Source organism: Gadus chalcogrammus, chromosome 10 (genome assembly GCF_026213295.1).
Source record: "Gadus chalcogrammus isolate NIFS_2021 chromosome 10, NIFS_Gcha_1.0, whole genome shotgun sequence".
Taxonomy (NCBI): domain Eukaryota; kingdom Metazoa; phylum Chordata; class Actinopteri; order Gadiformes; family Gadidae; genus Gadus; species Gadus chalcogrammus.
The window spans coordinates 21,569,205-21,596,289 of NC_079421.1; the positions used below are offsets into that span (position 1 = coordinate 21,569,205).

Genomic DNA, 27,085 nt, shown 5'->3' on the forward strand with positions numbered 1-27,085 from the left:
ACCATTCAATACTTTCCAGCTTAAACTTAGTTTGACAAGATCATTACAGGATGGATCAATCAACAGTTCCTGATTCAGGGCTTTGTGTGTGGAAGACAATCACTCCAATCAATTGTATACAGTTAATTCAACATGCACAGCTTGAACAGTTCTCTTTACTCCACGGCTCGATGATTTCGCCAAGAGCTAACACTTGCCCGTCAAGATTTGTTATTTGATGTTGGTCTCTCGTTAAATGCATGAAAAAAAGCCTGTGCTTCTTCTTGGATAAGTTCTCCTGTCATTATTATTTTCTCTTTTCTATTATTTATAAATAATGGAGTTCCAAAAAAGCATAAAGAGAAGAGAGACTTGAGTTTGTTGTTTCATTGCTCCCATAGCCAAGTTTAATCATAATGAACTGAACTGTCCAGGCTTAATACCATGATGGAGGGATTTTTAATGGGTTCCATTTCGTGTTCCTAATTTCAGCTCACATAATTACCAACACCAAGTGTAACCAAGTGCTGCTTTGGTCAATGGTCATTGACTGGAAATGCTGGTAAGCTTTTCGGTCACAGAAGCAGATTCACTCAAACATCAATTTAGTGTATTTGATACATGTTGTATTCCCTTTATACTTTCTCTCTTCTAAACTCTGGACATACTTTTGCATTTGCACTTCAAAGATCTGCATCCTTTGTGCTGAGGTCTAAAAGGAAAGCATTATATATTTGTGATCACTATTGCTGGGATGTGGTGCATTTTAAGTTGTTCTACATTAATGGGTAGTGTATTTAATTAATATTATTCTTGTCCTCATTTCTTACAGTTGCCCGCCTTAATTAGACAAGAAAACTCGCTGGAGAGCAAACAGTCCATCAGTCACTCTGCTCATCGTGGATTAACTGTATTTGCAGAGTAGCTCACGGACATAGCAGCAGTTGATGGCAGGAGGGGTAGATAAATAACAACTAAATGATTCCTTGTACCTCTAGGTTCTGTCAAACTGGTGTGCACCGAGTGAGCCATGAGGCAGAAGTTCCTTCCCCCCTCCCCCCCCAAAAAATAAACGGAAATAGGAAATATTACATTCGGGCTTCAGTGAACACATGCTCTGCTGCCCTGAGGGAAGACGCTTAACCGGTAGGCGGTGTTGCACCCTGATGATATTCCCTTTCCAGTCCAACGCTGCCTAGTTACCGGGGAGTGTCTGTGCACTGATTAGAAAGTTTACATCGGGCTCATCCGCATCAGTCACACTTCATAGTAAACCTTATTTCGGTCGCTAGGGGTTCGGATTTCACTGGATGCAGCGACATGGGAGCCTGGCACGCGGTCCTGTTGAGTAAAGCAACCCCACCCCCACTCCCCGAGGCCGTCTAGGGTGTAAGGGTGGGGCTACTTACGCCTTACGCCGCCATTGCACCGTGCCTCTCGATGTCAGGAGCTGAGGTTGTGTATTAAAGCCACTTTACAGGGAGAGGGGACACATCTCAATGTACGTTACCCAACCCCTTGACATTTATCTGAGCAGTCTGGAACATCTCAACCGCAGAAGTCCCCCCCCCCTTCAGATGTTAGGGGGGGCGGGAGGGAGGAGGAAGAAGGAGAGGAAAAAGGCAGCAGTTGGGCACATTTCATATCCAAGCGATACGGAAAGGTCATGCGTGGTGTTGGATGTAATGGACCGGGGATAATCAGCCCCATCTCTCCGGCTGGATGTGCCAGCACAGCTGCGAGGAGGCTAGTGCGCTAGCTGGATAAACTGTCACTGCCAACATGCGCCGCTAGTGCTTGCAGCGGAATAATCTGTCTGCCCCGCGACATTAGTAGCAGGATTAGACCAGACTGCCCACATGCAATTATATTGACTCGTATCGAGCACGTCTCCTGTCCTACTTTTAGCCGAGATGATAGTCGAGTAGGACCGTCGAATGCAATGTTTGATTTAAAGAAAGACTACGACAAAAGCACTCAATGATGTATACTTGGGCTGAGCTGTGATCAAACATGTACCCAGAATGAAGTTTAGGTCGCTCAATTCAATTTTATTTGCATAGCCCTTAATCACCCTTACAGTCTCAAAGGGCTTAACAGGCCAATTATTTGTGATTCCTTAGGTCATGCCCCTTTGACAACATGGCTTATGACCCCTGAACTGACTTAATCTTCAAGAGTAATCTGTAAGGCAATTTAAAGGATGGTTTTGTTTTCCTTGATTGATACAGCCATTCCTGCGGTACTGACTGGAGGAAGCAAACTGTCTCGCCGGTCTCGTCTAACTTGGCTCTTTTCTTCTTTGTCATTAAGTCACGTGAACGTCCCATCTGTCTTCTCTTGTGCTCTCTTTGTCCTTCTGCTCCTCTCCATAGTGGCCACCTGTTTGGGTCTCTCCCTGGGTAGTTGGAGAGAATAGAAGGCAGCTAGCCAGAAATAGTAGAGTGGCACTAGCCGGAAATCAGTGAGGTACCCTTCAATCTGTGCGGATCACTCATCGCCCCAGTCTGGAGAAGATCTCACAACTCGTGCATGAAATAAAACTGTGTTGCAAGTTTACTCTTTTCCAGGCTGTGTTTAATTTCAGACCCCACTTTGTTAGTGCTAAGGAATGTGCTTGTAATGCCAGCTCGGAGTATATCACAAATTTAATTAAAGGGTTAAGCACGGTGCTGTTGAAGACGCGGGATTGGGTGCCGAGTGTTTACATCACTCCTGAGGTGTCATTCAAAACTTTAATGCATTTTCCGCTCCACTTAAAAAAGCCTGTGTGCGACGGAGACGGGACGTCCGTGGGAACACCTGTGGCTTTAACCAATTTAAAAAAGTAAACATCTCCTGGAGTGCACACTAGCCTGGTCCTTTTCACTTAATATTCAGGCGTAGGATCCAATCCTGCTCCAGCGCGACTGCTGCCTATTTTATAAAGACTCAAACATGTGTGGTGGATATATTACTAAGTGGAAATGGTAAAAGGTGCAAGGCCTCCTTCGGGATTCCTTACTCATCAATGGCATGCAGAACACAGTGATATACATGGAGGAAAATTAGGTCATGTGTTCTCAATGTTAACAATGAACAAAAATACAGCCATGGCTGCGTTTTGTTCAATGTTAACGTTGAGAATGTTGCAGCAGTTTTGCCACTCTATCCACAAAAACATGACCTAATTTACCTTGTATAAATGAATTGGGATTCAGTTCAGCGCCTTTAAAATGACTGCACTCTAACTACCAGATTGGGTAGTACTATAAAACACTTACAACGTACAACAATTTTTAATGTGCCTTTAATTGCCTTCAAGGGTTTATTTGGATTGAGCTTGCAATCTTGCAAGATTGGAATTGCAGATGTATATATAAACCAATTATTATTCCATATATTATTAAATCAACGATTAGGGTTAGGAGAAAACTAACTTCACTGGTCATCAAAGTGATAATGAATATAGCAAACTAAGAAAATCTTGAAGGGCATTGTCAAATATGCCTGCATACTCATGTGCTTTACTTGAGTGCATTCCACTATAGCTGCCACAACCACACCTCGTGAGACTAATTAATAACTTACTGAGCCACAAACTCCCAGGATCCCAAATGCACTTCACATTCACCTAAATGATCTGCCTTTGTTCCTTCATATTCAAATCAAATCCAGACTAATTTCAGCCAACAAAAACTCGTTGCTGCCTCCTCCCATCTCTCCATGGTTCAGCCGGTACCCATTTAATATGCTGGACCCCATTATCCTGAGTCACCCTCTCGAATCATTTGTTCCCCCACCGTTGTGCTGTTTACTCCATATGGATGCATATGATGATAGTCACGCACGCACGCACGCACGCACGCACGCACGCACGCACGCACGCACTCACACGCTCACACTAGGACCAGAGGTGAGGAGAACAAGGAACTGAGATTCTCTCGCCCTTCTCACTTAAGCAATTAGGCCTTCACTTGCACTACTAGAGAGCACATACACACATTGACCAGATGAACTAGTATATTCCATCCATTGCAGCCCTTATTGTCTGCCGGTGGATGACCGAGGATGCTTCAAAGCTTACACTCAAACACACACCAGCACAAATTGAACCAACTGGGCGATTTAATAAGATCCTTGAGTGTTTCTGTTTTTCAGGGAGAAGGGTGGACTCAAAAACAGAAAGCTGCACTGAATCGAGAGCGGGGGGGGGGGGGGGGGGGAAGTCAAACAGGGCTTTGAGTCCTCGTAAGCCAGTCGGGAGGTGAGCAGCTCCGGGCAGGCAGGCCAACGTTCAGAGTTGGTTTCCTTCTGAATGCACACTTGGCTCGAACAGGCTCCTATCGTTAAAACACAACGCCAAACACCAACGCCATCTCTACACCCGTACATACCAAACGCAGTATTCCATTCTCATTCCCCACATCTGCCGAGCTATCTTCCCCACTAAAGGCTCTCATTACTAGAACCTTGGCAAGCAAACACACAAGCCTGTTGCGCTACACCTATGTGGCTCCATTACTCCACCTCTCTGGCTTCCAGGTGGAGTAATGCAAACAAATAGGTGGAGCGGGGGCAGCCAGGTAGAGGGACTGCGACGGAGGCCACGATGAAGATGGCTTTCCCGGGCTCCTCCAGACACAGCATGATGATGAAAATGTCAAAAGCCGGTTTTCTAGAGTTTGAAAGTTAATGATGCAGGCAGATGGTGCTCCATGCTGCCAGGAGATCTCCCTGAGTGTGTGTGTGGTGACGGCTGGTTTAACCTGCCTACGCTGATCTCTCAATGCGCAACAGGTGTGCAGCCTCACCTAGCGCCACAGTCCCAGCAGTCTGAATCGACTCTTTAGGACATCTGTACTCGCTGCACAGACGACGTCTGCATTGTTTTGTGGTAATTCTTCCCGAAACTGCTTTCTCAACGTCCTGGTTCCATTCTCATGAGTTCTTCCACAGAGCCTCTGGCTCCTATTGGCTCAGTGCTCCTCCCCCGGCTAAAGAGTTGCTCTTTCACGCTCCTGTCCTATCTGGAGTCACACCTCGAGGGATGGGTTCATGCAGAACTTCCTTCCCCAACCCTTCACTCCTGGGTTTGACCGGGCATGGAATAGGGAATGTGGTTGTTGGGGTTGAACCCATAGAACACTGCAATTAGGGGATGAGTTAAAAAAAGGATGCGTTACAAATGTTAAGTCAGAAAGAGAGTGTGATTCGAGCATACAGGGAAAAGGAGAGAATAGCAACAGTCTGGAGCTGAAGAGCAGACAGAGATAGATCACTCCTGTTGGTGGCAGACATAGCGACAGAGGAGCAGAGGCTCTTTGTTGTTTCTGTCTGTACACGATGTGACTAAACGGTTACCGGAAAACGGCGCTGATTTTCCAACAATAATCAATGACCGCGTCCGGAGTCTGTGCGTCTGGAGACGCGCGGAGGGCGCGTCTTTTGGCGAGCACCGTGAACCACTCAGCGTCAACAAGTCACACAAATCCCCGACAGCTTTCCGTTTGTTGTGGAAATTGATTTATACTCTTGCCATATTCAGCTTTTTGGGAATATAGTGCAAATGTATGGCTGATAAAACCATACTGATGATCGCGATTCCACAGGTAGTTGAAGAGCAAAGCGGCTTTAATCTGGGAACTGCGAATCATTTAGTCCGGCGATCAGGAGATTCATTTCAGTTGAATTACATCTGGTTCGGTTTACACACTATACTCTATTATCAGACTGTGATTTAAACCAGGCTAGAAATGATCCCAATGACTTCATGTGTGTTTTGCAAAAGAGTTCCAGGATATATCGTCTTTTATTAACAAGTCAAAGGGACTTAGTGATGAGAATCCTTCCTTTGTTTGTGGGCGTAGAGCCTTTTTGGTTTGCAATTAACAACAATTAATGCAGATTTATGCCTCGCTCTACAGGGATCAATACGCCTCCATTAGCCCCATAATAAGGGAATGACTCTTTATTGCTTTCTTAAAGTTTAAACTCATGGTCATAACGCTGTCATAACATTTTAAACATTTCAAACCTCCCCACATCTTCGAACCAATGTGTCTTACCTGATGAAGCATCCTTGGAAAAAGAAGAAAGACAACGCATATAGAATCCTAGTGACCCGTGGGAGCATCTCTGGCTCAGTCTATCCCAGCTGTCCTGTTGAAATAACTCGAGTAATTATCTTAGGAATCAGCAAATCCACTGAGCGGCGTGTGAGACTGGGAAGAGAAAGGCATCGTCTCACTGAGGATCCAAACTTCTCCCCTCCCACTGAGTCCAGGAGGCTGTTCACCACAGCGTCGGTGCGTCCGAGTGGCTCCTGGAGGCAACTTTTGGCTGGGTAGTTTAATCTTTATTTTTTATATATCAAACTCGGTGTTTCTATGTCCAGGTTTTTTGTTTTCAACGAAAATCAGGTCGCTTTGAAGATTTGATATCGGGAAGATTTAAAGAAGCAGTAACCGTGCCGTGAGCTGCCTTCCACTCGGCGCGTAATTGGCTTCTTGTGGGAGAAGGGGTGGGAGGTGGCCGCCGGCCGGGTGGGGGGTAGGAGGGGTGGCCGGGGGTAAATGGGCTGTGCCGCGAGATGTCACGGGTTAGATGGTGAGAAAATGAGTTTCGATAATTCGCTCACCCATAGATTTAATTTCCACTCCGTTGGACACACTCTCACAAGGTGGAGTTGTACTGGGAATAACAACATAACACGTTATGAAAAAAAAAAATACCAAATCATCTTTAAACAAATTGCATTGCACTGATATTGTGTCAGTGCAATGTGAGCTTATTTAAAATCAATATATTTTCCATAAAAGTAGGTGTTTGTGTTCCCAGCAGTATAACTCCTTTTTATAATTTCATAAAGAGTGAATCAGTGTTCAACATTGGAGCACATGGGTTTCTGTTTCGCCCTGAATGTTCTGACGGTCTGCAGTGTTAACCAGTTCTATGATGGGCTCGGAAAATGGAAAATCAAGGTGTTGGCCATTGCTTCATGAACAGATAAGATGCTGCTTGTTTTGCGTGGGTGACGGGGTTAGTTGGGGGCTGATGTGTAGATCAACACAGCAGATTATCGCTTCCTCCGAATTGTGATCTCCCTGTCCAGTCTTGAAGATGGATTAGTTCTCTTTAGGAGTGACCGTGACGCAGGAGGTTCTGATTGGTTCCACCCCCTTATCATGTCATTTATCGCTCGTCACATATTAATTATATGCGTCTTTGCAGTATTCCACCTTCTTCCACCTTTATTTTACCTAGAGAGATCCTGGAGGAAATATCCCCATTTGCATTGGTGAAGAGTGACCGAGTGACATGAAGCAACGTTACAACGCTGAAAAACAATAACAACACATTAATACATTAATACAAATCTGAAAGGAAATAAACAAACAAATCCGAGTCGTTGAGCTGTTCCAGCCCTACGTTCCTCCGTCCACTTCCCCCCCCCCTCCCCGCTTTACCTCCCCCTCAGCCCCCACACTCCCAGCGGCCTTGCCTGTTCGTCCTCAGCCAAACAGAGAAAACAAAGCAGACGGGAGGAGGGAAATAAACAGACAAAATACAAGGGAAGGTCTGAGGAAGGAGGTAGAGGAGGGAGTGATGGGTGTGGGGGTGAGGACGTGGTAGGAGCAGGGGTAGGACGACGGGAGAAGGGGGGGAAGGGGTGTGGAAGACGTTATTGTCGGCAGCAGCAGTTATCGAGCACGGAGCTGACGCCGTCGTTTCCTACCCCGAGGGCGGGGCAGCTGCTCGCGCGCCGACCCGGACGGGCTGCCGACATCTGGGGCGGAGGAGATATCCGTCACCCGTCGGAGAGCTGGTGGTGGTGGTGGTGGTGGGTGCTGCGGGAGGGGTGGGGAACGCAGCAGGGCGTGTGTGGTGTTGGTGTGGGGGGTGGGTGGGGAACGCAGCAGGGCGTGTGTGGTGTTGGTGTGGGGGGTGGGAGGGGAACGCAGCAGTACACGGACCAAATATAGACGTACTTTAATGCCACATGTTGTCCATTCACGTGTTGGCTGTCATGTGAAGGTTTGTCACCATTTCTATGGGGCTGAGACTGTTGCTATAAGCCTTTGCGTCCTGACGGTGTAATGACACGGTTAAAACAATCAAATCAACTCCCTAAACTCCCTACTCGCTGCAGAAACCTTAAACGATTGTCGGCAATTATGTTCCACGTGAAGGGTATACTTGTCTAAGTGCTTTAACAAGGGAATATAAGCCCTGCCACTCACTGTGTTGGAATGACAGCCAACAGGGAAGGGCAAAGGAGGGTGGGGGTGTGTAAAATGCCAGCACTGTTACCTAATCCTCTGCCCCTTCACCTCCTACACTCCCGTGATCCCCGGCTCCGTGGGTTAATGTCTCGGTTGTCTTCAAAAGGTCACATCCCTGCTGCGGCCATCATCCTCAACCTGTCTTTCAACACCGTCCTTTATGCATCCCCACACTGGGCTCAAAACGTCCTCTCTCCGCCCCTTAACATCGAAGTACATGTTATACTGTACACCAAACCACACCGTGGCGTTTGGTTTGAGGTTCGGTGTCGGACTATTTGAACCGTTGATGAAATGATCAAGTTAATTCATCAGTGAAGCTTGATAGGGAAAGGGGTTGTTAAAAGGCTATTAATACCCGGTGAATGGCTTTGGGGCGTCGCCAAGGGTAATATTTAGCCATTGGACACCTCTTCAAGAGAAAGGGGTCCTCGCATCGGCTCCTTCAAGGAGACTAGTGTCCCAGCAGCCAGCCATCCGTTTGTCACATCGTGCCGTCCCTCCTCCCACTCCCTGCCCCTGTTACGGCTGGGTTTGGTGAAGCTAATATCTAATCAACCAGGCACTTTGTGGTGTAAACCCGGGCCCCAATAACATCCCCTGATTCTGTGTGCAGCCTCGGCCCGCTGCCTTCACTCAGCATTAGATCTTCTCTGGGAAGAGTGAACTCTAAAGCCGGATCAACCCCCCTTTAGGAGGCGGCTTCTGGTTCCTGGTTCTCTCCGAACATGTGTGGCTCACCGTCCCGATCTAGTGGCCCCCTCCGGGGGCCGGACCCCTGGCCTGGTGTCCCCTGGGAGCCCCGGCCTCCTTATCCTTGGCAGCAGACTAAATAACCCGGCGCGGGGCTACCGGTCTCGCTGAACACGGCGGCTTTGTGCAGCAGTGCGCGCTGTTTACGGCCCAAAGCGGCGATTAGCCCCCTCCGCTGTTTACTGACACACACGCACGCACACACACGCACACGTGCACGCACGCACGCACACACCCGCGCACACGCACGCACGCACGAACGCGCACACAGATTGTGTGTCTGATGTCCTCTTTGATCCATTTGGTATACATCATTTGGGGATGTTATTCTTAATGGTAATTGTGAGTATTAATAACCACAGCACATTAAACACTTTACAGTGTTTTGCAGTGTCATAGCTTTTGGTTTCAATTTGAGGTCAGCTGACTTTCACCCTAATATTTGTAAATTATTTTATCACGAGTAACAACCATATTGGGAGCTCCTGTAAAGCCTTGAATTTAAATCTATATCTATCTTTATATCTATTTAGAGGGGCAAATTCTTTCCCCATCGCTTCCTTTTAAAAATTCCAAGCATGTAAACCTAATGCCAATGTCCAACGTATAATGATTGTCTATCTTCAACCCAGCTAAAGGTCTCGGAAATCACGCTGTAACCCCCCAAAAAAAAGACAGATTTCCAAACCTATTTAAGTAAAGCTATTGAAGGGAATATCTGGCCTTTGGAAGACGCTTCATGCTTGGTCATATCTAACCGCCTCATACATAAATACAGCGCTCGACCCATCTCATTCCTCCGAAACTCATGGCATCTGCTCAATTACATTTCCATCCCAAAACACTTTACTGCAGGCAAACTATTTACGAAAGCCGACGGGTTGGCCAATATTCCTTGTACCTCATGTGGTGGGATGGGTGTTGACACCCATGATGCAATGGGGCAGTGGTATTGACATACAAAAACACAAATGCACTAGAAAAGCTACAAAACAGAGCTGAGGTGCAAACTCCCAGATTCATGACTCGACCTCCTTTGACTGACTTACAATTGCTAAGACGTCTCCGTGAACTCAGTGGCAGGGTGATTCCTCCATTAAGACACACCAAGACCTCTCTGATTGAGGATGAAATCTGAGGACATAGAACCGGCGACTGACACGTCAGTCTTGTCAAGACATGAGTTAGTGTGTGTGTGTCTGTGTGTGTGTGTGTGTGTGTATAATATACCCCCCTCCCCCCCCCCCCCCCCCACAGCCCTGTTGCGTCCCCTGTGTCATAAGAAAGGTACGGTTAACGGTTGCCTGGTGGGTCAAACAGCCAGCCCTATAACCCAGTATGCTGGTCCAATTCCGGCCCGAGGTCCTATGCGCCACATGGCATTCACTCCGATCAACTTCTGTGACCCCTCTCCTCATGAAAGCCCATAAAACAAATATAAAGGGACCGTTGACGAGCCGAAGCTCTCAAACAGGGCATGAGGGACTGCAGCGTAAATAGATTGCGGGGTTCAAACGGGCAAAGGGATCAAACGTGTAGCCTCGTTCCAAACAGTCACTGCACACGGTCAGATACACTGCTGAGCTAAGGTCATGAAGGCTTTATGTATTGCAGAATTGTGTATTGGGATGTTGGTTTGTTTTCTTTTAGCTTTTGATCCAGGGTGTGGATTACCCTTGGATTTCTTAAAAAGACTGTTTTGCTCACACTGTTGTTTTTTGGCTTTGCCAAATATACCACCAAACATTGTTGATCGGTACAGTAGACCTAAAGGCAGTGGCCTGGGTGTTTATACTGGGCATGGTGTGTAGAAGTGAACATTTGTTCAGGCTTTGACCCAAAGAGCAACTTTCAACTCCTTCTTTCAATCAGTTAAAGGCTGTCTCTAGACGCTTTTTCACACTGTCCTCCTCAGTCATTCCCAGGTAGAAGAAGAAAGAAGTTTCTCCTTGTCCCTGATCAACATAACTTTTTTATATCCACCAGCGGGTTTAGAATGATTAATCTTGGTTTAATCCCTGTGTCTTCATCTCTTTACCCTACGGACGGGTTAATTCGGTTCTGCTTCGGTAGCAAATGGTAACCTAAACTATCGTAAACCAACTGCTGTTGTTGGGATAAAGTTGCATTTGTTGAGTAATTTCTCCCAGTGGCTTTATATAATGTTAGTTTACACTTTCAATTATAAAACCTGACACACACACACACACACACACACACACACACACACACACACACACACACACACACACACACACAGCTTACCTGCTGTTATCCATCAATTGTGTGAAATGATTTCCACATTCCACACACAATGTTGAAGACAATGTTGAAGATTTTAATTGCTTTTCTTGTTTTATATGACAAGGTTTGCTTGCTTTCAAATTGTAAGAACTGTCAAATAAACCTCCAAATCTTGCAACTTGGGCATAAGGGCGATTCGCATGAATACGTATCTTAAACCTATTTTTCATACCTCCTATCCGAAATTTCTAATTCTTTCTTCCTTTTTTTTCAAGTAAAATTAAAAATATCAACAATCAGCAATCACTTGACTAAGATGTTTTTTGCACTGTATTTGTATCCCAGCCCTGTCCCTCCAAGGGCTAGTTACCAGAAGAAGCTGATAGTTACCCGATGGACTTTTGTATGGTGCTCTGGGCAAATTATGGGGAAAAAAAGATTCAAGGTAATGTGAAAATATGCTAAGCACTGTATAAACCAACGGGGGCAGTGAAGGGTCAAGAAATACCCTCTGGTCATAGTTCTGCTCCATATTACCAGATGAAGGCTTCCACCACCTAGGAATCACAGATCTTTGCATGTTTCTCAATGTTTTGTGGCGCATCTTCTTGTGGGCAACCTTTAGTTGTTGATTTATTTTAGTTTTTGCGTCGATCAGTTTCAATATTTAATCCAAGATGCCTTGAATTTTAAATTAATGTAATCTCCAAGATATGAATCATAACCCGTGGACACTGATGAATTTTATTTGGGAGAACTATCGACTTCTGTGATGCACAGGAAATTATTTTCATTATTTTCTATCTATTATGACGATTAACTTGATATTCCTGTTCATAATCACCTAATGACCTTGGATGTACTTTTGAACATACGTCGCTGTAGGTTTTTAACTGGAGAGCGTGAGAGAACGCGACGCCGAAACAATGACGTGATATTCAACCAACTTATTTCACAATCAAATACGAGTTGGGAAGAGCCAGTCTTGTATCTGACAGAGGCAGAAGAAGCCGTCTTGTCCGAGACACGGGCCTCTCATGTCGGAACATTAATAACCCTCCCACTTGGTCATGTAAAGTGGCCCAGAAAAGGCCCCTCCAAGGTCTGGAATTGGTTTGGGTGCATTCACTTAAGGCAGGAGTGGCTCACACTGAAGCATGGAGATGTACGAGAGGGGCTGCTCTGTAACGCTCTGCTTCAGCAAGAGGGACTTGCAGACGGCAAGAGGGCGTTTGGTGTAAAAACACTTGTATTTGTGTACGTTTAAATTATTCATCACATTGTATACTCCCGTGTATAGCACAATGTTATTAAACATCTGTTTGGGCCCATGCATTGCAAAGAGTTTGCATGGAAGAAAATCAATGAGTCCAGACGACACAAATTAAGTCTGGAGTAAATTGCGGCCGGTGACCGGGCGGCTGATTGGTCCTACCGCCGTCTCGGCCCTTGATCATTCGTCGGTTCACTGGCTTCCTCACAATTGTGATTGATGCATTGTAATTGGAAGTCAATTACACGATGATATGTTGTTGTTTTTCTAAATGGAAGCCTAATTATTTGAAATTGTAGAAAAACCAATGTAGAAAATGAAACGCCATGAAGGATTTGTGAAAGGCTGATTAATTAATCTGTGTGGGGGAATTCAGGGTTACCACCAACGTTATATAAACGCTTCGCAAACACAGAGGGAAGGGAACCCAACTGACTCCACGCTAGCATTGAGGCTTTTCTCCTTGCGTTGCCTTCTGTTTAATTGTTTTGTTGGTCTCCTCTCGATGACCTCATCGCCTCCGCAGATCTTTTGCTAGCGTGCGTCCCGGCGGAATCAGAAGCAGAAGGATAATACATCTCTGAGCAACAGACAAACCACAACAAACCCTGCCTGTTACGAGTCTGGGGAACAAAAGCCATCATGGGCAGACCCTGGTTTGCTGAAACGAAATCTGGGGGGTGATCCACAACACTCCTATTGTGCTCCGCTTCCCTTCACATGGTTCTCTCGCTCCCTCTTGCTGTTCTTTATCGGAGTATACCGTTCGAGAACGGCAGGTTATGAAGTCATCGACCCTCGTTTTTTACAGATAACAGAGGGACGGGTGATGTGAAAGTTATGTTTGCAACAGAACAGAGGAGACGTTGAGGCGTTTTGGTTTCAGCTTTCCCGCTGCGGAAGTAGCGAGGATCACTTCCAACATGCCGTCGGTCGGATGCAGACTTTGAAAGCGTCTTGACGAGAGTTTGTCATTCTGTAACGGGGGCGTTGTCCACCTGCTTCCTCTTCGTGAGTAAAGCCCCTCACAGGAGGTGAGAGGAGCCGGTTCAAATTACACAAGTTTATTTTTAAGGGTGGCAGTTATGAGGTTTGGGATATGAATCTTCTGTGACTCTCGCACGGAGGGCTAGGAAGATCGGGGTGTTATAAAGACGAGATGAAGGCGCATGAGGCAGACGAGGACAGCGTGTTTAAATTAGTATCGGGCTCGGCCCAGGAACTCTTGGCCGGCTATAAGAATACTAACCTTTCTGGGAGACATTAGAAGCAGGCTCTTTCCTTGCCACGTAATGCCCGGCTCTCACGAACTGCAAGGTAATACTAATGTGTTGAAAAGCAGGTTTAGCGGAGACAAGTGGAAGTCAGACGGAGGGCGTGGGCGGTGGGGGTAAACAGCACTGCTAATTGCAACTCTCTACCTTCATACATCACTGAGTCACTGAGTTCCATTTGAATAATTCAGCAGCAATACTAGTTTATTTTGTAAAAACAAAATACATCCAGAGAGGGACGGTGAGTGAGAGTGAAGATGATTCTTAGAAAAAGAGCATCAAGCCAAGTTATTGGATGTTGTCACGGACCTTAGACATTAATTGTAATAAATTTGTTTTAAATCTCTAACGTATGAAATTGAATGTAGTTCATCGTCGGGGTGCCAAGATGCAGATTCAATGTCACAAATCACAAAAATGGGTATTTGCCTGAACAGGAATGTGATTCTCGATGGAGTTATCTTCTGATGTGGAATGTGTTCATTGAACTTTTGCAAAGAGTTTCCAAAGCAATGCTCATTTTTGTATATGAAGCACTCTTATCACAAAGTCTATATGCGTCCACTTTGGGGGCAGGCAGCGTCTCCTTTGTGGAACTCAACATCCCCTCAGACGGAAGCATAGAGGAGGGAAAACGTTTCGGTGCCAACTCATCTGTATTTCAGATTTTTTTCCGACGGAATTTCTGTGGTCTAATAAGATTTGGCAGAGCTTATTGTACTGCATTTGCTTTGTAACTGGAACGGTTTTGTGATAATGAACAATGACAGCTGCCTGCCTCTTCTGCAAGTTTGCGACTTCCTTCTCCTGACAATCCCTTAATCATCATCCTCATCGCCTCCGCTACGATCGCATTTGTCCCGCGCAAAAATTTCCCGACAACGGTTTCCAGACCTCAAAGCCTGAGGTAAATGAAATGAAAGCCGTGCACACCGATTCATCTTGGCTTATTTAAGAAAAAAGCACTTTAAAAGGTTTGAAGCAATGCAACGGCTGTTTCTTAACGGGGGCAGGGGACGGGCCAGTGGTCAGGGTTTGTGAACCCCAGCCAAAAGGCACAGGGTTCGTTCTCAGTGACTGCAGGATTGGTCCTCCTAACCAATCCTGGTGCTGCAAACTTCATGGTCCTGTATTTATGTTCCCTGAGAGTTGTTTTGGATAAAGTTGTCGGGTAAGCGACACGCTGCTGCCAGGGCTACTGCTCGTCTCCACCTCTGGTTCTCCCAGCTTGTTTGCACTCGTCTCCTGGCAGCTCCCATTCAGACTGTGTCCTTCCCAGACACCGGAGGGACCTCCTTTTTCCCGGGAAGCTGACATTCAAACCCAGACACTGGCTGCGCTCTCTGGGGTCGAAGCACAAAGAAGACACATTAATGCAGGGGGGCTGAATATCAGCCAGCCGCCACGGTCTGGCCCGCAGCCCCCCTGCGGAAATCTCTCGTTGAGACCCTAGAGCTCAGAGACCACAGACTCCTTCTCTCTCTCTCTCTCTCTCTCTCTCTCTCTCTCTCTCTCTCTCTCTCTCTCTCTCTCTCTCTCTCTCTCTCTCTCTCTCTCTCTCTCTCTCTCTCTCTCTCTCTCTCTCTCTCTCTCTCTCTCTCTCTCTCTCTCTCTGCCATATTCCTCTCACTTCTTGTCTGTCGAAGCGAAGTAAAGGCTTGTTATAAGAAGCCATCTTTCTGCATGTTTTCATATCGTGTCCTCCATGCCTCTGTAAAGTAGATTTCCGCCCCAGCCGGTGCATCATAGTATTTATTATGAAGACGATAAGTGAATTCTTATAATTGCAAACACTTGGCTTTATGGAGAAGATAATGCACCAGAGACACACAGTACAGTACACAAACGCTGATTGCACAAATTAATAATCTCTGCCTTGAGGTTGGACTAATTGCGTAACACAATCCTTTTTTTATAAGTGGTCGACTGCATTCGTTGGGACAGGAGCCACCACACCAGGTCGGATCACTAGGGCAAACGTTTGCAAGCACTACTTGGCAGAGGATGACCTCGCAAAGACTATTTTCAGCACTGTCTGGCGGTGGGACATTTCAGTCTCAGCGAGATCAGAGCTGACCGCTGAAACACGAGCCCAGGCCTTCCCCTCCATGCTGATGCATACTCCAGCCCTGCATGGCCTCTCTCTTCAGCTCCCTGCCCCGTGACTTCTGCGGCTTCCTCCACCCCATAATGAATACAAACTGCAGCGCGCGATTGAATAAAACAGAAGCAAACCAAAGGAAAATCCAATAAGGAAAATAAATGGAGCTTTTCTCCAAGGCCAAGCAAGTGTATCTAATCCCTTAATTAGACCGAATGGCCACGTCGTGGTCTTACTTTAGCAGACGAACAAATGGAGGACGCGCCCATTGGCTGCTGCCTGGAGCTGCGTTTGTACGAGTGTGTGAGTGTTTGCCAGTGAATGTTTGCTTGTGTGTGCTTGTACATGCATGCCTGAATGTGTGTACATTGTTTGTTTATCCTTGCATGTTGTTAAAAGCTAAAAGATTCTTGGCTCAGAAGGGATTTTGAACATTAGTTTGCCCTTTGGGTTGATTACTTATTAAGTTTATAAATTGCATGTCACTCATATATTAGAATAATAGCAGAAATAATATTTGCAAAAACAAATAATCATTAATAATTATAATAATGATGTTTGTTGATAAAAACAAAAAATCAATCCCTTGATTTATTCCTCCCAGAAGCGAACTCTTACCGAAACATATCAATGTTCCAGCTTTGGGTTTATTCCGGGCACAGGACGGTCTGTACATCATGACCTTGTGGAGTAAATCATCAGAGGCAAACTTCTACCCAAGCATTCAAATAGTGAGCAGCATAATCACCAGCACACACTGAGGCAGAGAAACCGCAGGGGGCGGGACCCAGCCAGGGTGGGAGGGTGTGCGGGACATATTGGGTGTGTTGGGGATGTGGGTGCGTAGGTGTGGTGTGTGAGTGTGTAGGGGAAGCGGGTGTGTAGAGAGGTGTGTGTGTGTGTGTGTAGGGGAGTTGGGTGGGCTATCGGCATCCAGTCGTACGGTACGAGCCGCGCTGCCGGTGCTCCTACTCCCTCCTCCACTCGTCCGTGACACACAGCGGTTCAGCCTCGCTCTGCGCTGAACAGGATATTGGTGCGGGTGAGGGTGTGGGATCGCATCAATAAATATGGTTAACGGGGAGCGTGGGGAGACGCGCGTTGTCCGACTCAAATATTGACAGTGCACCGCGGCTCGGAGGTGGTCGATTGGCGTGCAAAATGTGGAATGATAACAATGGTGGCATGTAGGTAATTTGTCTCTGGGGGTGGAGGTGGAGGTGGAGGAGGAGGAGGAGGAGGAGGAGGAGGAGGAGGAGAGGAACATATTGAAACAATAACTACACAAACACGCCTGATGTCTCCCCGAGCCGCCGTTTCACCCATAATGCTCTGCCTCCCTGTCGCTATGGCAACCATCGGTTTTTTTTGAAGCCACCCCCACGGCGAGCACAACACACACACACACACACACACACACACACACACACACACACACACACACACACACACACACACACACACACACACACACACACACACCACACACCAAACACACACACCAAACACACACACCACACACCACACACCAAACACACACACACACACACCAAACACACCACACACACACCAAACACACCACACAACCACACACCAAACACACCACACAACCACACACCAAACACACCACACAACCACACACCAAACACACCACACAACCACACACACACACACACCAACCACACACACACACACACCAACCACACACACACCAACCACACACATTTACACAGCTTTTTTTGCCCTCTAGGTTACGGGGTGATTCGGGGATTGTAGTGTTGAACTACGGGAGCTCTGCAAAAAATTATTACATCATTTTTCAACTATCACAATACGCTCTTCAAAAAAAGCCGTGCTCTTTCAAATTAGCATTTCCCCCTCCGAGATAGGTTCTGACATTCCCTCCTGGGACTCCTGGGCCGTGGGGTTTAACAGCTGCTTCTGAGGGTCCTCGCCCGCCTTTATTAAAGCGAGGCTCAGCCGAGCGGCGGTGGTGTTCTCCAACGACTGTGTTGTGCACGCCGTGTTGCTCCAGGAATCCCAGATGGGATCATCTCCGGATTTATAGGACGGGAGGATTAAAGAGCCAAGGGTGTGTGTGTGTGTGTGTGTGTGTGTGTGTGTGTGTGTGTGTGTGTGTGTGTGTGTGTGTGTGTGTGTGTGTGTGTGTGTGTGTGTGTGTGTGTGTGTGTGTGTGTGTGTGTGTGTGTGTGTGTGTGTGTGTGTGTGTGCCGGGGGGGGTTAAGGGCAGCACAAGGTGTAATGGTATAGAGTTATTTCTCATCCCAGGCGTCAAACTGGGAACAGTGGAGGAAGGCCCGCGGAGGAGGGGCGGGCCTTCAGAGACCCCCCCCCCCCCCCCCGGGCCTGGGTCGTAAACAAGGTCACGTGACCCCGGCCACCACCACCCCCCTCAAAGAGACGTAGCGAGTGGTGTTGGTGGAGGAAGAGGTGGAGGACATCACTAACGTGGGGTCGGTGTTTGCACTGCGAGTTGATCGCGGTTTAACGCCGACGCGAGGAAAGTGGAAAGACGGAGTAGAGAATTATGGACTGGATTTTATCCTTGTTTCACCTGGGGAGAAAAACAATATATTTTCAACTGTTTTCAGGCTGGGCTGGTATTTGACTATCCATCTTTCGTTCTGATGCACCACGTGTATTGATTCCCTCTGGTTTGAATAAACCTTGTCTTGGTCAATAGGGATGCAATGCATCAAAGGCTGTGAGGATTTAACGCTCGGTACTCACTGTAGTTACTGTAGCTGGATATATTTGTGGTCGGTCTGTTTGTGTATACTGCACATGCTAGCTCCTTCAGTCTTGTGCCATTAATCTATAATGCTTTACAGTGACACACACACACACACACACACACACACACACACACACACACACACACACACACACACACACACACACACACACAGGACACACACACACACACACACACACACACAGGACACACGCGCCCACACATAGATACAAAGACACACACAGATACAAAGACACACACACACACACACACACACACACACACACACACACACACACACACAGGACACACGCGCCCACACATAGATACAAAGACACACACAGATACAAAGACACACACACACACACACACACACACACACACACACACACACACACACACACACACACACACAGTGTTAGGGTGCTGTCGGCCTCCGAGCCCCACCGAGCGGCAGCCTGTGCTCAGCCGCGGCAGAGGCGTTGGCCTGTGGAAGGACGGCGGGGCTCATTCATCATCCGCCACCATCGACATCCCATGACGATAAAGAAAATCAATGCACATTCAAAGGTTGGGAGAAACGACAGGAAAGAATGGAACTGGGTCATTATGATTGCATTGTATTGTTCATGCGGAAGTCACGTGAAAACCAATCATTTATGTTTTGTTTTATCGCCTTTCTCAGTGTTCATAGACGTATACGGTCAATGTCAATGAAGAACCAAGTTTGAATATCTGTTTGAGATCATAAGCGTAACATAACCTCCATGTACATATTGAAGTTGACAATTCATAAGAATCGGTATAAACATCACTGGAAATACTTAACAATAAGGGTTCATGTTAATTAAACATTAATGAATCAGTAATAAGCATTATTATATAGCATTAGCATAGGATTTGGGCTATTGGTTAAGGGTTAAGGCTAAATTATTACTATGCCATTGTTAAACTGTTCCTCAAGTCCCTATTGCTGAATGAGGTGTCATGGTATTGATTGATCCTGTGTTCCACTGATGCGATCCCTTACGTTTGCAGTATGAAGAATGCCCTGAACGTTGTTGGTTAAACCGCTTGGATCAATCGGAACAATTACCGCTAAGAGCAGGAGGTGTCCCCGATGTGAACGTAACAGAAATCTTTGGGGATTGCCACTTTAATTCTTACAACTGCGTTGACCAAGGTAATCAGGGGTAAATTCTTGTACACTTATATTATAGTGTCACATCACTATGCCTTCTTACTGATCATCTTCTGCACTCAAACAAATGGACCGACCTCATCATTCACCTCCCGCTTCCCTCCACGCTACTCTGGACTGCTTTGAGTTTCTTCACCCAGGTAATGACCTCTCTGTTGACTGTGCACCTTTTGATTTGTTTTATACAGTCAACCAATGATGGAGTTACTTTGCTTCATTCTTTCCTATTTGGAATCTCATTGGTGCAAACATACACTCCCTGATGGTCCAAAAGGAAATGGTATTTAATGTGCAGGGTAGCTGATATCCACTGGGTGGGGACGGCATGAAGGCCTTCAATTAGAACAGATCACCTTTTGGTAAGCCTTCAATCCCACCACTGCACATACATTACATTACTTTGAGCAGGTTAAGAAGTTAACCATAACCTTGAGCTGTTTAAGAAGTTAGCCATGACCTAGAGCTGTTTAAGAATCTAACCATGACCTTGAGGAGGTTAAGAGGTTAACCATGACCTTGAGGAGGTTAAGAGGTTGACCATGACCTTGAGCTGTTTAAGAAGTTTACCATAACCTTGAACTGTTTAAGAATCTAACCATGACCTTGAGGAGGTTAAGTGGTTAACTATGATCTTGAGCGGGTTAAGAAGTTAACCATGACCTTGAGCTGTATAAGAAGTTTACCTTGACCTTGAGCGGGTTCAGAAGCTAAGTGGCCTGCAAGTGGCGGGCCGTCTGTCCAGGCCGTCCACGTCCTGTCACACTAGATCCGCGTTCTGGTAAGGATTGCACGCTTGCTTCATTTGGTTTTGTAGGCGCAAAATGTCATCCTTTCAAGAATTTTAATGAGGGATCGGATACAAGGATGCTTTGCTCATCCGATATTCAGAAACCTCTCGACATAAACAACCCAAAACGGGTTCAAAATGGCTGCACGGCGGGCCAATTAAAACTTTAAAGTTGAATGGAGGAACTGCTGCGTCTCCAAAAGCACAGCTCCACTCGTACAGCTCTCCACAACAAAGCCCTCACATCATAGGGTTCATCTTTAAACCACAATAATACCCCCAAAACTAATGGCCTTCATATGCCCCTGCCTGGTCTATAGATGGACAATTTGTGGTTTTTAAAAGAAAGGCCCTCGGTAAGAGCGGGTGATGTTTCCTCTTCTTAATGAAGAGTAAACCCGTCTCTTCTGCCCGAGCCGGCGTCCAGGAATCTCCTCAGCGTGCCTCACCGCTGGGCGACCGGGTCCGTCCGTGATGGACCCGGGGCTCGGTATTTAAACGGAGGACGGACAGTGATTGATGGCTGCGCCTGGAACCATGGGCTGAGTGGGGAGCAAGCCCCCAGGCCCTCGCTTCTCTGAGGCAGGGGAAGCGAGGGTCAGGAGTGAGGCGAGGGTCTAGAATGGAGGGTAAAGGTCAGGTGGGTTACCCCCCCAGGAAGTGGTCAGCTTGGGTGTGGCGGTGTGGATGGACGTCATCCTTGAAAGGTGAATGCAGAGGTGTGTGTGTGTGTGGAAGGAAGGAAGGAAGGAAGGAAGGAAGGAAGGAAGGAAGGAAGGAAGGAAGGAAGGAAGGAAGGAAGGAAGGAAGGAAGGAAGGAAGGAAGGAAGGAAGGAAGGAAGGAAGGAAGGAAGGAAGAGTATGCAGTGTGCAAGAGAGAGCTAGCGAGGAGAGATGGGTTTTGGGGTGCTGTTGTCTTTCTGCCACCAAGAAGGTCTTCTTGCATGTGGGTATCCTTCATGGAGAGGCAAGTTCCAAAAAAAACACTAACAAGCATCATTACATCGGATACTTTATTAAAGAGAACGTCATCGGCACACAGGTACCGCCTGCTCCAGGGAGGCCCTCACCTCTCTGTTAGCACCCCTATGTTCCCATCCCCTTTCACACAACTAAACTTTGAGAAATAATTCATTTTGCCGAACTGCCGAGCTATTACAGGGAAAAAAAAAAATGAAGTGAGACGTTTTCACCAACTGCCAATGAGAAGCTGTCTGAACCCGGGGGTAATTGCCCAGGAAATGTTTCATCAAGTCGTGCACTCGACTTCCCTCGGCACGTTTGCATCTCCTCCTGTTCCCCGAATCGTTCCAGCCATCTCTGGTGGGCCGGGGTGATGGACGACCCCGGGCAGCTGTCTGCGTGGGGAGAACGTTTAATGGCTTTCGCAATCACTTTGACATGCCTGCGGTAAACAGAGGTGTCCCGTCGCCTAGCCCCTCCTCTCCCGGTGAACAACAACAACAACAGCAAACACGCAACAGACATATATTTGTACCTTCAGTGGCTTCAGTTCACACGCGACGAGCACACCGTCCTCGTCCTCATTAAACACGTCGCTTCGGTTTGATGGAACGACGGAGAGCCACGACCTTTGTAAGGCCGCGTGTGGTGACGGACTGGAGTCCTTAATGAAATGGAGTTGGAAGGGAGAGAACTCTTGTTCGGTTGGTGAAAGGGAGTACCCACAGGGAGGCCACTGAGTGCTATTGCAACAATGGTACCACGGTGAGAAAGTGAGCAACATTATTCAAGGTGCATGAGTTAACTGATGTGTGATAAGTTGTTCCTTGGTAAATATTTTGTTTTTGGCCACCCCTGATGTGTTTCGAAGGAGGACTTCGAGGCCAGCCGGAGCCCTGAGCAAAGAAACATTTTAGCGATTAATTTAGTTTGTGTCGGTTGAATACACATACAACTCAGAGAGGACTCAACTGTCTGCTATTCTGTTGACTACTTTCAGGCCGAGATGAGGTAAACATGGTACTGTCTGGAATTAAATTAGAAATGTTTTCGTCCAAAACATTGCCTTGGCCACAGGGTTGGTAGATATGGGTTTGTACTTGGTGCGTGTTAGGTGTACAAATAGTGTGTCTTTCTGTGTGTGGTTTACAAATGGGGAGGTTGGGGGGTTAGAAATCAATGAATACCTTGAAGACAATGATGCAATTGTGACAGCACATATAGATTGGATTTGATACCCTCAAGGTTCTCCCAAGATGATGTTTTATTTATAATGGTTCTATTGCTCTACTGTTGACACATTATTTATACCCCCCGCTGTAACTTCCTTATGGTAAACATGCCTCAAACTAAATCTGAAAGCGGATCATGTCGCCGACATATCATTTCCTTACCCAACTTTTGTCACGTTTATTCCAAATCAAAAACCTGTTCTTTCCGGCTCAGTGGGTTTCCCAGGCCCGCGGCGAGCGAATAATGTGACGGCTCTGTATAGCCATTAGGCCTAAACTGTCAACGTATAAATACAATAAATACCGAAAAACAGACACAGAGAATTACGCCTGGTGTAGGATAAAGCACTTTTTCTTTGTGACTTTGTCATCTATTTAATAGTAATTTACTTATTTCGGTATATCTATTATTTGGTACCCATTTCACACCCCGCCGTGCATGACATCAGACACGGGCGGGGCTCTGCTCGAGATGGTGGGGGTGGTACCCGGGTAGGGGGGGGGGTGATGAGAGGGAGGGAGGGAGGGAGGGAGGGAGGGAGGGAGGGAATGTTTTTTGGATATTGCTTTGTCAGAGAACTCATTTTATATCGTCTTTCATGTTCTACTTCTCAATTGAACAACTAGCGGATAATCTCGGGAGTCAGAGACCACGAGGAGCAGTGCTGCAGTAGTTAACCCTACCGCCCCCTGTGTTGCGTGGGCCTGACTGGGGGTCATCTGGGCCCATCACTGGGGCCTTTTCAGGCACCTCCAGTCGGAGGTGCAACAAACGCCAGCCTCTAACCCCTTTATATGCAAGTTTACAATAAGGATGGCATCATTTAAGGATCATTGAAACACAAAAGTGTGTATTTTCATTGTGAGGGACGAGCCAATGGCAAATCATAAGCATGTATTGTTAAGTAGGATGATTTTCACATATGACCCAAAAGCTAAATCCTGCAGCCGAATGTTGCAACATAATGCCAGGGTGGTGGTCATGACGATATATATATCTCCCTTTCAAAGCCTCCATTCCTTTCAAAGCATAAAATGTATTTCCGTCTTTTAAATCACAGATGTATCTTTGTTATCACCAGTGTCAGAATCCATTACAGTGTTGCCATGGTTGGATGTATTTCTGATGCCTTCAGAATGAAAGGAGCTTTTATAGCCAGTACAGTTGTGATGGGGGGGTGTGATAAGCCCTGTCTTCTGACCCCCTGAGGATTACACTTACAGCCAGTGGCCTTTCTCTTGACTCTGACACTGACACTATTCCACCCATACAGTGATAGCCTACTTTACGCTCTCGCATGGCGTATTGTTAGCTGTGCTTTCTCTCAAGTCTCTTTCTGTCGGTGTATCTAACTCGCTCTCGCTCTCGCTCTCTGTCTCTGTCTCCCTCAATCTCTCTCTCTCTCTCTCTCTCTCTCTGTCTCTGTCTCTGTCTCTGTCTCTCTCTCTCTGTCTCTCTCTCTCTGTCTCTCTCTCTCTGTCTCTCTCTCTCTATCTCTGTGTCTCTCAGCCTATGACGCAACCTTTCTGTCTGCCTGTCTTTGACTCTTTCTCTGTCTCGGTCTGGCAATTTCAAGGTAACCAGTTTTTAGATGTAAGGAACAATGAGTTAAGCAAGTGAGAATATATTGAATACACACCATGGTCCTTCTATCTAGAACGAAGAACAAAAAAATATATTTAAAGCTATTTCATACTTTTCAAGTATATTCCCAAGCTATTCCTCCTACTTTGTTCCAGCATTTGTATTTTCTCTCTGGCTCTCATAAAGTCCCAAACAGAGGCTGTGATCAGATAGCTGGAGTTGAGATGATTAAACTCTAAAAGGCTGTGGGGGCTGGGGACTGTGACTCCACCTCCTGGGACTTGGATCTCTCAGATACCAGCATATCTTCACAGGCGTTAGAGATGCAGACGGTACTAACCAACACTCGGGTCGGCTGAGGGGCTCGGGGTGCTTGGTTCCATGCCCGATGGCTGCTTGGTTCCATGCCCGATGGCTGCTTGGACCGTTTGTGTATTCTCAAGCCACAAGGCACCTGACTTCTCCCTGCATCGAACCTGCATCTGTATGCAAGTCGTTCTGGTAAATGTAAATTGTAAAAATAAATTTCAATTAAGTCATTTTTGGGAGTTTTCCTTGTATCGCCTCTTGTATGCTGTGAACACAAGATTGCACAACAAATGACAGTGAACTCTTGTAGATGATGAACCTGAACTTATTCCCTTTTGAGATGATGGAGGACGTGTGTCCAGATTTAAGGGTTCTCGTATCATGGCTGCTGCTCCTTGGAGACTCCATCTCAGATGGACACACATGATGCACCAGCCGCCGCCGCCCCTTCAAAACGTCCTCCCTTCGGCCTCTTGTGGGTCATTTCCTCCCTGTCAAAGCCCGTCTTGCGTCACGTATATCAGTGAACAAGACCTTCCCTGTCACGGAAGAAAGGTTAACACTGAATCCTAAGGACGTGTCTCTGCAATGACGTCCCCATTAAAAACTGTCAGCTTTCAACGTTTCCTTTTATGCCCTTTTTATGGCTGGCCCCCCTCAGGACCCTCCTGTTGTCATCACAGGGACTGAGTACACGGTGGAGTTCCTGGGGACGGAGCTGGGAACATTGACCCCTACTGATCTATAGATTGGAGGGAATAACAGGAGCTCCGCACAGGAGACCGGCCTATGGAAACAGAGGGGATAAGCACCTTTTCCTCCATCTTTGCGCTGTTTGCTGTTCTGGGTTGTTGGGGGAAGGGTGTTGTCGTGGTGACCTTGACTCCGGGCTCGGGTTTCTCTGCCCTGGGTTGTCTTTTCGGAGTGCTCCCAGGGTTTTGAAATATAATTATTGCGGTGCGTTTATGAGCACCGCAAGCTTATGGTTTTAAATATATAGAATCTCCTTCTAAACGGTCGGCCTCCCACTGGATGTAAACAGTCCCATGGTTGGTCCAGAAGACGATACCGGTGTCAATTCTATGCGCCTGCACTACAAGAGATTCCTTCAGTCTAATGTTTGTGCCTGTGATGTGACATTGAGATGCTCTCTGCGCTTCCTTAAAGAGAAATTACTGATATGACGAGACACGGATCAGGAGAACAGGATCAACGCTGACAAACATCAGTAGGAATCACCCCGTGTTACGATTTCTGTTTCTGCAGCACTTCATGTCCATTCACACTTTCACTATTCATAACATCCTCTGTATTGTGCACGTGTTTATGGATTAAATCAAGGGAAGCAGCAATCAAAATAAACAAGAGCTGAGGGAACTGTTTTTGCGCTGATTTGACGTTTTAATATTTTGCTATACTTATGCAAAGTAATTGCGGTAAGCTGCATATGTATGAGTCAATTAATTAGACTCTGCGTCATGCTCGATATCAACGGTACGCATAAAGGGTGTGTGAGGACGCAGAGGTTTCACACACACACACACACACAAAGGCAAGCAAATCCATATACCTCCAGTACAGGTCTCCCCTGTATCTTTTCTTAAAACATCTATGTGCATAGATGTTAATGACTGAGTCAATTGTGCCATTAATCATGCAAAGACTTTCCTAAGGTCGATTCTGCCCTTCTCTAAGTCACTTTCTATCTTGCCCTATCTCTGTCTCTTTTGCTCTCGCTCTCTGAGTTTAGTCTCACACACACACACACACACACACACACACACACACACACACACACACACACACACACACACACACACACACACACACACACACACACACACACACACACACACACACACACTGTCCTCCCCATCTCATTGTTCTCTGACAGCCAGATAGCCATCACTGGGAGGAAGAGGAGATAAAGGTGACTGTTGCGACGCCGCTTAATCAAAGCGGGGAGGCTGCGCCGTCATTGGAGCACGTGCTAATGCTACTCAGTCTGCTAACGCTAACTCCGTCCTAATGCACACTTCCTGCCGACCGCTGGCGGTCCACACACGCCGCCGGTGTGCTGACAGCTGAGGCCGTGTCCTCTGAACTCTCAGAGCGTACGGAGATCGGAAGGCCTCCCCTCCACAGAGGTGGGTCTGAGCTGTCACGGGTCACTGGGCACCTGCGTTAGCATTAGCTACAGATCCACACGTTACTCTCATGGAGGCATGAGCATTAAAGAAACGTGTTGTGGTGTTACATCCGTCATGGTGTATCACTGTGTGTGTGTGTGTGTGTGTGTGTGTGTGTCAGAGTATTACACAGTATGTGCTGTCAACAATTGGGAGGAACAGACACTTGATATGTC

The 27,085-nt window shown here is 46.7% G+C and overlaps 2 protein-coding genes across 4 annotated transcripts in view; one reads left to right on the top strand and one right to left on the bottom strand.

Moving 5' to 3' along the window:
- glra4a (glycine receptor, alpha 4a) overlaps positions 1-6,489 on the bottom strand; it is a 36,718-nt gene extending 30,229 nt beyond the window's left edge. For 2 of the 3 annotated variants that reach the window (XM_056600205.1, XM_056600207.1), the window contains exon 1: positions 6,027-6,489. In XM_056600205.1, the coding sequence (XP_056456180.1) occupies positions 6,027-6,094 (68 nt within the window). In that variant the 5' untranslated portion in view covers positions 6,095-6,489. The remainder of the gene's footprint in view (positions 1-6,026) is intronic. The other variant, XM_056600206.1, reaches the window with a different exon arrangement.
- Positions 1-27,085, top strand: part of diaph2 (diaphanous-related formin 2) — a 378,439-nt gene that overhangs the window by 9,666 nt on the left and 341,688 nt on the right.